The sequence below is a fragment of the Erythrolamprus reginae genome, chromosome 8 (genome assembly GCF_031021105.1).
Source record: "Erythrolamprus reginae isolate rEryReg1 chromosome 8, rEryReg1.hap1, whole genome shotgun sequence".
Taxonomy (NCBI): domain Eukaryota; kingdom Metazoa; phylum Chordata; class Lepidosauria; order Squamata; family Dipsadidae; genus Erythrolamprus; species Erythrolamprus reginae.
This window is the reverse complement of record NC_091957.1, coordinates 23,585,388-23,597,173: the sequence shown is the minus strand read 5'-3', so window position 1 is coordinate 23,597,173 and position 11,786 is coordinate 23,585,388. Positions and strand designations below refer to the sequence as shown.

At 37.2% G+C, this 11,786-nt stretch overlaps 2 protein-coding genes across 6 annotated transcripts in view; both read right to left on the bottom strand.

Annotated features, from left to right (window-relative positions):
• Positions 1-632: 632 nt before the first annotated feature.
• RBP7 (retinol binding protein 7) lies at positions 633-4,632 on the bottom strand. Of its 2 annotated transcripts, none has more exons than XM_070759332.1 (4): positions 4,468-4,632; positions 2,563-2,741; positions 1,439-1,540; positions 633-870 (listed from the first exon to the last, which is right to left on the bottom strand). In XM_070759332.1, the coding sequence occupies exons 1-4, from the start codon at positions 4,538-4,540 to the stop codon at positions 820-822; spliced, it is 405 nt and encodes a 134-aa protein (XP_070615433.1). In that variant the 5' UTR covers positions 4,541-4,632; the 3' UTR covers positions 633-819. The 2 variants fall into 2 exon arrangements, with proteins under 2 accessions (XP_070615433.1, XP_070615434.1); XM_070759333.1 differs by having other exon boundaries at positions 2,563-2,735.
• A 4,608-nt stretch (positions 4,633-9,240) lies between these two features.
• The window catches only part of NMNAT1 (nicotinamide nucleotide adenylyltransferase 1), a 35,526-nt gene continuing 32,980 nt past the window's right edge, over positions 9,241-11,786 (bottom strand). For all 4 annotated transcript variants that reach the window (XM_070759319.1, XM_070759320.1, XM_070759317.1 and 1 more), the window contains exon 5: positions 9,241-11,589. In XM_070759319.1, coding sequence (XP_070615420.1) covers positions 11,204-11,589 — 386 coding nt within the window. In that variant the 3' untranslated portion in view covers positions 9,241-11,203. The remainder of the gene's footprint in view (positions 11,590-11,786) is intronic.

The following is an 11,786-nucleotide window of genomic DNA, read 5'->3' as shown; positions in this document are numbered from 1 at the left end:
ATAAGGCCAGATCCTGCTCTCAAGCTCCTTTCAGACACAGGAGAATTATGTTAAATAATCCTGGAAATGGTGGGGAGGGGTGTGTGGACACGACTTGGACATTTTTAAGATGTTGGATACCATTTGTCTGAAGTATTGTAGAGTTTCCTGTCTAAGCAGGGGGTTGGACTAGGCTACCTCCAAGGTCCCTTCCAACTCTGTTATTATAATTCTCAGGTAGCAATAAAATATGGATTACTTTTTCCAATTAAATAAGATGGTTTGTAAATGTGGTCCAGATTTCTACCCTATTTGGAAATTATCCTGCAAGTAGGAAATTGCATGAGGGATTCCCCTTCCGAACAAAAGGAAGAAGCTAACCTTAATAAGTTGGAAAGGCACCTATGACAGGCTAAGCCAGCAATTGTGGTTTATAAAGTGAAAATTCAAGTCAAATCATATGCTAAACCAGAGAGGAAAATGCAGGCAAACCCTATGCCTGCAGGCACCTTAATGTATGTTGTAAAGGGAGTCAAGTTCAACATCCAGATTTCCCCCATCCAATCCAGCTGGACAGCCGCAAAGCACCTCCCCAACCAAGGATGATATTTTGGGACAAGCGAGTGGCACCATAGAGACTAGAAACCCCGAGCTGCATTGCCAATATGTTTAATGAAGTGATTTCATAACGGGCCACCTTTATTTGCTCTAGGAATCGTTAAGAGCATTTCCGATAAAGAGAAAATACTGAAGTTTCAACGTTGTTGACTTGCAGTAGAAAAAGTGGTCATGAAGTGAAGGTGCCTTGCGCAGCTCTCCTTTTCAAGTCCGGTTTGGGAGTCATGCTCGCTTGTAAACTTGCGTGCTTGTCTGGCCTTCACAACGGAACTCCTGTACACAAAGACAGCCATACAGTACTGAGGCCTGAAGGCTGGGAACCCAACCTCAAGCTACTTTAGCCAGGATAGGTTGTAGCTAGCCCCTGGCGTCTCAAATCCACTCCACAAATCCATTGGTCTCCTCGTTTAACTAAAGCTAAAGTAGGATCAAAAACCCTGACTCGTTTCAAGCCTTACATCGGTGTCCTTAACATCATTTGGTTTAGGTCCCTTTGCTTCCATTTTACATTACTTGGGTATAAGGCATAGGTTTCACAAATTGCCCACAGGATGGTTCATTATGCTAATTTATGTTAAAGCATTATTGGCAGAACAAGCCACAATTGCTTGGGTTTAAGATCACAGGGCCACAGTTAAACTGGAAAAAGGTAGATGGATGCACTTTTTGTATCCTTAGCTTGTTTGGGGGGGGTTGTAGTTTCTTCATGGAGATGCTTTCGGTCAATGAAGCTCATTGGAATATTTAATATACGTGGGATCTCTTTCCAACCCCAGGCCCAGAGTGCTAGCTATCCTTAATCTAGATCAATTCAAGTTAATCCACCCCAAATGCTTCCTACCAAATACAGTTCGTCTCCTTCAATCCAATGGGACCAGCCTCTGTTTTTCTTTTCTCCGTTCTGCGTGCAGACAAGTTTATCGCCGTCCCAAGACACCACACTCTGCATCAGAAGAGGAGATAAATTGCATTTTTTAATGTTTAGTATTAAACTGCAACAAATAAGTATATTTAAAATGGTATGGATAGAGGCATTATAATCACATTTCTAAAAATAAAATTTTAGTCTACATTTTCTACCAATGATGGCTTCTTAAAACTTTTAAGCTGCCAGCATTTTCAATCACTGGGTTTATGATTCTTTAAGAACTCTGAGTCAATCTTAAATGTACAGAGCGGATTCCTCCCCTCCCCAGAAAAAAAATATAGGAGAAAAGGGCTTCAGCTTTATTTATATTTATTTATATTTCATACTTCTTGAGGAAGACCAACTAATCCTATTAAATCTTTGGGGGTTTGGTTGTTAGTTAATAATTGGATTCAGAATGTTATATATTGTTATTTCATATGTTGTAAGCCGCCCCAGTCCTCAAAGAGGGGCGGCATAAAAGTCCAATTAATATTAATAATACTAAATCCATTATTAATATTTGAGCCTTTTTGCAGTGCAAACTGATGTGCTCATAAATCTATTAAAGGAAGTAAAACAAAATAACTTTAAACTAAGGAGGTTGAAAGAAGTTAGTCTGGTATGAATAAATGTTTACTATGATTTTGACAATTCTCAATATATAAAAATCAGGCCAAACATTGTCAATAGTTTCAAAAGATCCAAGGAAAGAAGAGTTTTTGAAACACACATTGAAATATTTAAAAATACACTGCTCAAAAAAATAAAGGGAACACTTAAACAACTCAATATAACTCCATGTAAATCAAACGTCTGTGAAATTGAACTGTCCACTTAGGGAGCAACACTGATTGACAATTAATTTCACATGCTGTTGTGAAAATGGAATAGTTGTGCAAATGGAATATTCAATGAGAATATTTCATTGATTCAGATCTAGGATGTGTTTTTTGAGCGTCCCCTTTATTTTTTTGAGCAGTATATATCTAGTCAATGCTTATTGCCAAAGCTATTCATTTATAGTTTCACACCAAAGGTCTCGATGGTTTACTTACTCTGCATTTTCGGTTGTCCAATCCTTTGTTATCTTCATCAAACTCCTCTCCAATTTTGAACTCAAGAAAATAGTTTCGAAAAGTGCTTGTTGTCCTGATAGAAAACAGATCCCCTTCCTGCTTTATGACCTTTTGGGGCTTCAACATGTTTGCTATCTTGCGAGTTGCGAAATCTATACCTTTACAAATGTACAAAAAATTTTTTTACAAAAGAGTTAAACAGTCTATTACATATTGAGTGGCTTTCCCAGTTAAATGAATGCTGGCTTCCTTGATGCTAGCCAGGTTAAAATTATGCATTTGTTTCATACCAGTGCCTCAGTCCCTTAATACAAATCAGGCAGAATAAGAGTTGGAAGGGACTTTAGAAGTCTTCTAGTCCAACCCGAAGTAAATCCTACTGTTTCAGACAAATATTTCAGCCCCTCAAGTATTGGAACACTGCTATGTCTCCTAGTCTAGACATATCTAATTCCTGCCATTCTTCGTGTGTTTAGCCTCAATGTATATGTACATTGAATAAACCAAAATAGATCAAGTTAACATTTCTGGTATGGTTTGCTTATAGGTTAAGACCCATACTTCTCAATTTTCCTTTTATTACCCAAACTATATTTATTTAAATATCCCTGATTTGATTTGTATTAAGCTTGTCTCGTTACTCAAAAAGCTTTCAACCAATTTGAAAAATTAACCAAGTTTGGAAATACTGGCTTAGACTGCTCTACTTAATCTAACATGATTTATTAACTCTTATGCATGGCTTGACTTGTGCAAAACAAACCAGTGTGGTTTACTCAACCAGCCTGTTTAAATATAAAGTAATACTGTATGGGGATTTAGCCATGTGCAAGGCAAAAAAAACTGTGGTTAAGGCCAAGCCATTTAAGCATTTGAAAATGAATCAGAGGCAATGTTCAAGATACACATATATATACATGTATAATGAATAAATACTTTGCCCCTTGCCTATGTCTGTGTCAACCAAATAAAAACCAGTGCAAATTCTGGGTTAAATCCTATAATACCATGTCCCCCTGCCCCTCAAATAATAATTACAATAAATATAATATAATAAATATAATAAGAGTTGGAAGGAACTTTGGAGGTCTTCTACTTCAACCTCTTGCTTGGTCAGGAAACCCTACATAACTTCAGACAAATGGTTATCCAACATCTTCTTAAAAACTTCCGGTGTTGGAGCATTCACAAGTTCTGGAGGCAAGTTGTTCTATGGATTAATTGTTCTAACAGTGAGGAAATTTCTCCTAAGTCCCAAGTTGCTTCTCTCCTTGTTTAATTTCCACCCATTGCTTCTTGTTCTACCCTCAGGTGCTTTGGAGAATAGCCTGACTCCCTCTTCTTTGTGGCAACCCCTGAGATATTGGAATATTGCTATCATGTCACCCCTGGTCCTTTTAATGAAACTAGACATCCCAGTTCCTGCAATAATTCTTCATATACTGTACTGGTTTAGACTGTTCTACTATATCTAACATGATTTATTAACCGTTATGCACGGCTTGACAAGGTGTGCAAAACAGACCAGTGTTTGTTTACTCAACAAGCCCATTTAAACATAGGGTAACGTGGGGATTTAGCCATGGGCAAGCAAAAAAACTGTGGCTTAAGGCTAAGCTATTTAAGCATTTGAAAAATGAGTCTGAACTTTATATCAAGATATAAAGAATAAATATTTTGCTCCTTGCCTGCAACTGTGTCAACCAAATAAAAACCAGTGCAAATTCTGGGTTAAATCCTGTTATATATTAACCACCTAGCATCAAAACAAAGATTGGCAGGGATAGATTTTGACATAAAAGGAAGGGAGGAATAAATAAGCATCTCAAAAGGAAGGAGGAAGAAAAGAGTTGCAACCAATGAGTGGTAAAATTCTGTACTTGCCTAAAGCCAACATGTAGCCTTCAAAATTCTCAGACCGGACAAGGTTCCAGGTCCCGCTGAGGTCCACAGGCATGGCTGAAGAGAAGGAGCTTGAGATAAACACAAACTTTAGAAGGTCTAAGGATTCAAGTGAGGAATTCTAATTCCCCCCATGCCTAATTTATATAAGGGGAGGGAGGGAGGACTTACAATAGGAGGTGGGATCTGCTGCAGCTGGGCCTCCAGAGGATAAAGTTCACGTCAGCTGTAATACAGGGTGTAGAGCTAAAGTAACTGTTTCATGAGTCACAGTCAGGATAAAATTAAAGATAAGAGTCTTGTTGGACTTGTTTTTAAAGATCCATGAAGCTCAACATAGATACTTCTTTTTAAAATATCTTTTTTTGCAACTTTCCAAATTAAAAACAAAACAACCTACAAGACAAACATATAAATCACACACTGTATATAAAATAGTTCTGCTAATCTTTACATCATCGGAATTCTCCTTTTTGCAATTCTACATTCCCTAATTATGGCTTTTGTTTTATACCCAATTTTTTTTTTAATCTTTACCTAATCATTACATACACTTTTAACTATTATCCAATAATTATATACTATTACCGTATATACATCATATACTGCTCAAAAAAATAAAGGGAACACTCAAATAACACATCCTAGATCTGAATGAATGAAATATTATAATTGAATCATTTCATTTGCACAACTATTCCATTTGCACAACAGCATATGAAATTGACTGTCAATCAGTGTTGTTTCCTGAGTGGACAGTTTGATTTCACAGAAGTTTAATTAACTTGAAGTTATATTCTGTTTTGTAAGTGTTCCCTTTATTCTTTTTAGCAATGGTTAAAATTTAAGATTACATCTGTCACATTTTCCCTTTCTTATCACATTTTTAATGACATTTCATTGTTACCTTAATTCACACATTAATTGTACTTTTCTTTTTGAGCCAATCATAACACCTGTCCCAAATGTTTTTTAAAAAATTCTTTATTGAGTTTTCACGTATAGTTCAAATCACACATTATTCTGTTTTACAGATTATAAACCATCTCTATTAAAATTCTTATAATAGATTTTTACCTGTTACATTCCATTATATACATTATATTTCATACTTTTATATTCTAATATTTGTTATATTCAACTGGTAAATAAAACTTTTTACAAGGTAGCTGTAGATTGTTTCCATTGTACTGTTGCTTCTTATTATTTTGTTTCTATATTCTCTTTTGAACCCATTCATGCCATTTTTGCCATGTTCGTTTTGATTCCGTGATTTTGTTTCCCTTGATTGAGTTAGTGAGTTCGTCCATCTCCACACATGTATATATCTTATCTATAATTAATTATTCCGTTGGAGTCTGGTCATTTTTCCAGAGTTGTGCTATTGCAATTCTCGCTGCGGTGTTTATGTGTGTTGTAAGAAGCATTGTTTGTTTTGAGTAGTGTTTTCTCCAAACTCCTAATAGCATAGCTTCCGGAGTGAATTCTATTTCACCTGTCCCAAATTTTATAGTACCCTGTTTCCTTTGTCTCTCAGTTCCATGTTTAGTTTACTCATTTCTGTGCATTCTAGCACCTTTTTCATAGTCATAGCATTTGAGGGTTTTTTGTCTTTTTTCAAATTTTGTGCAAATGCAATTCTAGCTGCTGTCATTATCTCTTGTATAATAGATTTCCCTGGTGGTATGATTGGGTTAATAAAAAAATATATTTAAAGCTTAAATATCTATAATACAGTCAAATTTCTCACAATTTGAAAGTATACAAAGAATATAATCAATCTTGTTATTCCTTTCGTTTACCATATATTTATTTATCTATCTATCTATCTATCTATCTATCTATCTATCTATCTATCTATCTATCTATCTATTTATTAGATTTGTATGCAAAATAAAAAATTGTATTTACAAATTGTTGTCTGGACAATTTATGATTTAGGTAAAATGATTGAAATTAATAAAGATTAAGATTTAGGTAACAATGATATCATATAGCAATTTAAAACTAGTAGGCTGATAATTTAAAAAAAAGCTGTAGCAATGACAACAGGTAGGTTGGCAAATGTGTAAATTGCTGAGTGTAATAACTGTAATTATGAATTATGACATCTATATGTCTGTATAAGTTGTGTTCTGTTTTTGTTTGTGCCTTTGTTTTATGGTATTTTTTAAAATGCAAATAATTAAATATTATTTTGTAAAAAATTCCCATCTCATATTTTCTTCCATTCTTCCCAAAAGAAATAATTAAATCTTTTTTTTGACTTGTGGCCACAATTGACCCCAAAATGTATGTTGCTAAGGGAGACTTGTTAAGTAATTTTTGCCTCACTTTAAGACCATTTGTGCCTCTGTTGTTACGTGAATCACGGTAAAGTCAATGGGGAAGCTAGATTGACTTAACCATGTTAAAGTCAATCTAGCTTCCTCATTTGACTTTGCTTGTCAGAAGGTTGCAAAAGGTTTTAGCTAAATTTAGATAATTGGGGTTTTAGATAAATTGGAACATTGCACTTTTTAGATAATTTTAGACTGTTTTAATTACTGGATTTCTTACATGTCTTTGTATTTCTCTGGTTGTAAGCCGCCCTGAGTCTGCGGAGAAGGGCGGCACAGAAATCTAAGTAATAAACTAAAATAATAAATAAATAATAAAGATACAGTGAGAAAGCGGTTGCTGTACTTCATAAAGCAATGATTAAGGACAGAGGTCAGTGTGACCTTCTACACACCAGGCATCATAACTCCCTTTTGTTGCATAAAGGGTGGGTGGGTGAAGCAACACACAACCGCTAACCTCTGCTCGGGAATGCACAACTGCCAAAGTTTGTAATCAGTCTCTCTCTCTCTCCTCCCCCAAACATTTTTAAATCTGTGGCCGTAATACAGATTTCCTCTAGTAAAGCACGTTCCTCATCTCTTTATATTGTCCTGGAAACATCTGCAAAAATACTTTGTGGTCAGTGAACTCTAACCACATTTCTGCAAAGATAGATAGATAGATAGATATAGAGATATAGATTTGTTTTCGTAGATTTACATGGGCATATGTATGTACATTGTCGAGTTTGAGTTTCCCCCCAAAAAAAATATTACATGGGGAAAAATCCAAACTCACAATAATATATGTGACACATACAGATAGAATTGTCAGCTATCAATAAAATTAATTGCCTTGGAAATGGCCCTGGGTTGGGTCGAGAGGCAAATAAGGAGCTGTGATGTTCCTTCAATACACCAGGGTGATTCGACACAAAAATATGTAACCCTTCCCTGGTGCAGAGCTGAAGGGATTGCATACTGTAGCCTAGAGAATAATTCTCTGCCTTACAAGGCAAAGGTTGCAGATTCAAGTCCCAATGGGTATGGCTAGCTGATGAGGCCAAAATAAGGCCAAAATAGATCTATCCTAGTCTCCGGTATATAGATTATATATATACCTATATTATTGTGAGTTTGGATTTTTCCCCATGTAATATTTTTTTTGGGGGAAAACTCAAACTCAACATGATTCGACACAAGAATATGTAAACCTTCCCTGGTGCAGAGCTGAAGGGATTGGATACTGTAGCCTAGAGGTTAATTCTCTGCCTTACAAGGCAAAGGTTGCAGGTTCAAGTCTCAGTGAGGGTATGGCCAGCTGATGAGGCCAAAATAAGGCTGAAATAAATCTATCCTAGTCTCCCTTAATTTTCAACTTCAGCAAAAAACATGTGATATACCTGTATATATATACTGCCCCCCCATGATTGCCAACCCAAATTGCTTTCTTGTCTTTTGTGTTTTGCTGTTATCTCCTCTCACGGTGTTAACCCAAAGTGAACAATCGGGTGGCATGGCCTGCTCTCTTTTGGGAGCTTCCTGGCTTTTTTCTAACTACAGTATGAAATTCCCGTGGAAAAGTAAATCTAGACACTCTTTCCCTTCATCCCCAAATCAAATGAAAATATAGAAACACTGCACCATAAATCGATGGAACATAAAACCCCTAAAAACGAATTCATACCTTTCTCAGAAATATCCAAAATGAATACAATATAGTATACAGAACTGAAGAAAATAAATACACAACTCCACCTACTAGCTACAAATACTTAATATTAGGTCGCTTGATAGAGATAGTCAGCAATATTTATTTATTTATTTATTTATTCAATTTTTATGCCGCCCTTCTCCTTAGACTCAGGGCGGCTTACAATATGTTAGCAATAGCACTTTTTTAACAGAGCTAGGCTATTGCCCCCACAATCCGGGTCCTCATTTTACCCACCTCGGAAGGATGGAAGGCTGAGTCAACCTTGAGCCGGTGATGAGATTTGAACCGTTGACCTTCAGATCTACAAGTCAGCTTCAGTGGCCTGCAGTACAGCACTCTACCTGCTGTCTTTTATACAACAAATAAATATATGTATGTAGTGAAAGAAAATATTAATTAGTGATAAGCAAATAACTATGTGCATATATCAAACATCACTGAAATTGAACACTCTATATGTTCTATAGGTTTATAAGCTGATTTGTATATCTACTTTCCTTCATTTCTTCTTCTTCATTTTTCCTTTTTTTCCTCTGTATGCTTTGTATGTTTTGTTTGTTTAGATTGTTTTTATATGTAGAAACTTAATAAAGATTAAAAAATAAATAAAGGAAGGAAGGAAGGAAGGAAGGAAGTCAAGTTTAAGAGTGAAAGAGGGAGGGAGGAAGCAAGGAAGGAAAGGAGGGCGGAAAATGACCAAACTGATTTGCTTTCTGATTGAATTTTACCACATTTTTTATTATTTCCCATTCACATTACAAAGAAGGATATGTGTTGATTTTGTGGTAAATTCACATTGTGATTCTATTATCAAGTTCAGGATTTAAACACACACTTACAAACACTTTACCACAGCATTATGATTTTTAAGGACAGGTTATAATATATTATAATATAGAGGGAAGCAAAGTGCAATGATGTTTTTTTGTTAACAGCTAAAATATGGGGATGGGGAGGGGGATGTAACATTTCCAAAGAAAACATTATATAAGCACATGCAAACCATATGTAATTTGTAAAGACTAAATAATCAGAAATAACAACATTGATGAAGGGGGATTTTTAGAAGGGTATTACTTATTCCAGCATGTATATTTTCTCTCACACTACACAGAATCTGTCATAGTCCTGTCAATCTTCAATAATCAGGGCTGAGTTTTTTTCTTTATTTCCCATTATTTCTCTTTTCTGTTCTCCTCGATTTCCAGTATTTCTTTTTTTTAAAATTCACATTACACAGTTGAATTTTTTATTCAAATGATTCTTATTAGCTCATTTCCACTTGGGCAAAAATTTGAGCGAGCAAAATGTATTGCTCGTTTCTTACTCCTGAATCAACAGTTCTGATTCAATCTTAAACAGGGCAGTGTTTTCTAAATTTAGCAACTTTTAAGATAAATGACTTTAACTGCCACAATTCCCTAGCCAGTCATGTTGGCTGGGGAATTCTGGGAATTGAAGTCCACCCATCATAAAGATGCCAAGTTTGAAAAACACTGATTTAGGGGCTGGGAAAAAAATCATGGGATATATACAGTGAGCTGCTGAGCGGGAACCACAGAAGACAAGCCAGGTTTGGCAGTTTACAGAGATACAAAACAACTGTGGTTTGTCACTGGCCATGCAGGATAGATCACCTTTTGGGCTGCAAAATGGCCAAAATAACCCGTGACATGATCAGTCTGCATGGCGTACATGATTGAATGCTCTAACCACAATTTTTCAAAAATAAAAACCCATGCTTGTAGAAAACTAGCATGCTATAGTGAAGATTTGCTTAGTATTTGTTTTGCATTGGAGTGTGTGTGTGTGTTTTAAATGTAGGCGTACAAACTCTCCAGCACAGCTAAAGTAAATTCTTCAATGATGGACCCAGCATTTTTAAAAATTACATTCTGAGGTCACCTTAGCAGACAAAGATGGTTTCAAATGTCCACACCGTTTGACAATGACGGCTCATATTTACAACTAAGAAAGTACTTAATCGACGAGGCACTTAAGGTGGGATCAACCCCAGGCTCTTAAAAGGGTATTTCACATGAGTCCAGGCTGCAGTACTAAGAAAACCAATTGAGGTAGGGTTCATCAAAGTAAAAATAATAATAATAATAATTCTCTGAAGATATAGGCCTTCACACAAGTTCATTTTTAGGGAAAGAATCTGGCCCATTTAATAGCATCCTCCGCTCCTGTCACTCATTGCCTCCCCAAAATTGGATCAAGGGCTAAAAACAGAACATCATCAGGCCTAAGGCTAAGAAACGAGAAACAGGCCTTGGATTCACGGACAAACTGCCAGGCAGAGTTGTCAACCATCGATTCAAAGCCAAGCTGTATCTGCGGCTTCCCAGATTGTTTGAAACCAGAGCCGGACATCAAAGCTAGCTGCCAAAAACGGTGTTTCGGCCAGCGCTGAAATCTCCATGATGGACAACGGTCCTAGGAAGCAGACCGAAGGCTGCGCTGCCGCCATTCCATAACCTTGTTATTTCATTCGCAAGTCCTAAGACAACCATTCAGGTTTGTTTAAGACGGTCACTTTCCAAAATTCAAACTGGACATGCAGTGGGGACTTCTCAGCAGCTAAAACTTGGCAGCCCATCTTTTCCAACCGGACCCCTATTCCGGCTCCCTCCCGACTCCACTCTTGTGTCAATCCATTTTTGGGGGGGACGGGCCCTCAGGCGTATCTCTGCAAAGGAGCCAGAACCACCCCTGCGTTCTGATCTTCGGTCTCCGCCGTGTACAGGTTGTGCTGCTTGATGTAGGACTGCACCGAGTCGGGCACCAGGTACCGTATGCTCTGGCCCCTCCGCAGTGCCCTCCGTATCTTGGTGGCCGAGATGTCGTTGGTGATCCATTCCTCCACCAGGTCGATGTTCTCCTTGTGCTTCCACAGGGCGTCCGACTCGTAGATGAACTTCTGCGCTTCGTTCCCCAGCCGGCTAACGCAAACCATGCCGTGCTTGGAAACGATCTCCTGGATATCTTCCGCTTTCCAGAGGTTGGGCACCGCAAAGGACTCCAGAACGTCTGTCCCACACAGAATCTTCAGCTGGGGGAGGCCTGGAGGTGACAGGACAGAAGGAAGTTGGAGAGCAGAGAACCAGGCAAGAAAACCAGCAACCTTTTGCTCCCCCCAAGGGTCAAATTCTGCAGCAATAAACGAGGAACGTGATCTGATTATGATGGAGGTTTCCTTCCTCAACTGGAGATTAGTGGCGTATAAATTGAATAAAGAAAGTATGAAAATTATTGCTATA

Excerpts from the sequence above, each read along its gene's own strand:
- RBP7 (XM_070759332.1), bottom strand. The coding sequence starts at position 4,540 with ATGCCTGTGGACCTCAGCGGGACCTGGAACCTTGTCCGGTCTGAGAAT. Across the intron at positions 2,742-4,467 it reads AGGCTACATGTTGGCTTTAG|GTATAGATTTCGCAACTCGC; the intron begins GCAAGTACAGAA and ends ACATTTGTAAAG. Across the intron at positions 871-1,438 it reads AAGGAGACGAACTGTATTTG|GAGTTCCGTTGTGAAGGCCA; the intron begins GTAGGAAGCATT and ends CTTTGTGTACAG.